The sequence below is a fragment of the Loa loa genome, assembly GCF_000183805.2.
Source record: "Loa loa unplaced genomic scaffold supercont3.3975, whole genome shotgun sequence".
NCBI lineage: Eukaryota > Metazoa > Nematoda > Chromadorea > Rhabditida > Onchocercidae > Loa > Loa loa.
The window spans coordinates 1-863 of record NW_018112152.1 but is presented as its reverse complement, the minus strand read 5'-3'; the positions used below and the strand labels follow the sequence as shown (position 1 = coordinate 863).

At 35.6% G+C, this 863-nt stretch overlaps 1 protein-coding gene across 1 annotated transcript; it reads left to right on the top strand.

Annotated features, from left to right (window-relative positions):
* Positions 1-331: 331 nt before the first annotated feature.
* On the top strand, positions 332-807 carry LOAG_19256 (hypothetical protein; the record flags this gene model as incomplete). The annotated part of the gene is made up of 2 exons (XM_020451908.1): positions 332-702; positions 777-807. Coding segments are annotated over 2 exons (402 nt in total), but the record flags the coding sequence as incomplete, so codon positions are not given.
* Positions 808-863: the final 56 nt, after the last annotated feature.

Genomic DNA, 863 nt, shown 5'->3' with positions numbered 1-863 from the left:
ATACACACAATGAATGCGTACCAGTGTTAATATATTTAGAGAAGTATATACTTGAAAAGTCTTACACAACCGTCAAACAGTAGACGATGTTGTTTTTCTTATAAACAACTGTTCGGCACATTAGTAAATTTGAATATTTTTTCAGAATTGGCAAGAAATCATTTTTATCATAATGCATTCAATCTGTTTCATCTTATTCCTCTTCCAACTAAGTGGCACTCAAATTATTGTAAGTTCATTTGAAGTTAAAAAATAAAAGGTAGCGCTGCAATATTTTTATAGTTTTAAAATTTTAGCGCAATTTAAAATTGATAATTTCATATAATTTGAGGAGCCACAAATAGAACCGTTGGATTTGTCATTGCCAAGAATGATCGAGAGACGGATTGGACCATCAAATCTGTCAGCGCCAGAAGTGAGTGGGGGACAAGTGAAACTCAGTGAAATTGCTCAAGATGACGAAAGATTATTGAACTTATCAGTTGAAGAAGCCAGTGAAGAACAAACATGTAAAGGAATAAAACCGAAGAAATCATGGTTCAAATCGTATCAGAAGGAATCATCCAAACAGGAAGAGCATACGGGTCAGGATGACGCAAGATCACTGAACTTGCCAATTCAAGAAGTGAGTAAGGAACAAACAAGAACAGAAAGGAAAACGAAAATATCAAGAACTGATACGACTCGCACAGGTGAGAAGAGGTTCAAATGCGACATATGCGAAGAAAAATTCACTCGAAAAAGGGGTCTGGTTGTACATAATATAACTCACACAGGTGTGAAGCCGTTCAAATGCGATATATGTGATAAAAGATTCACTCGAAATGATTATGCGCTTGAACATGAAAGGACTCACACAGATG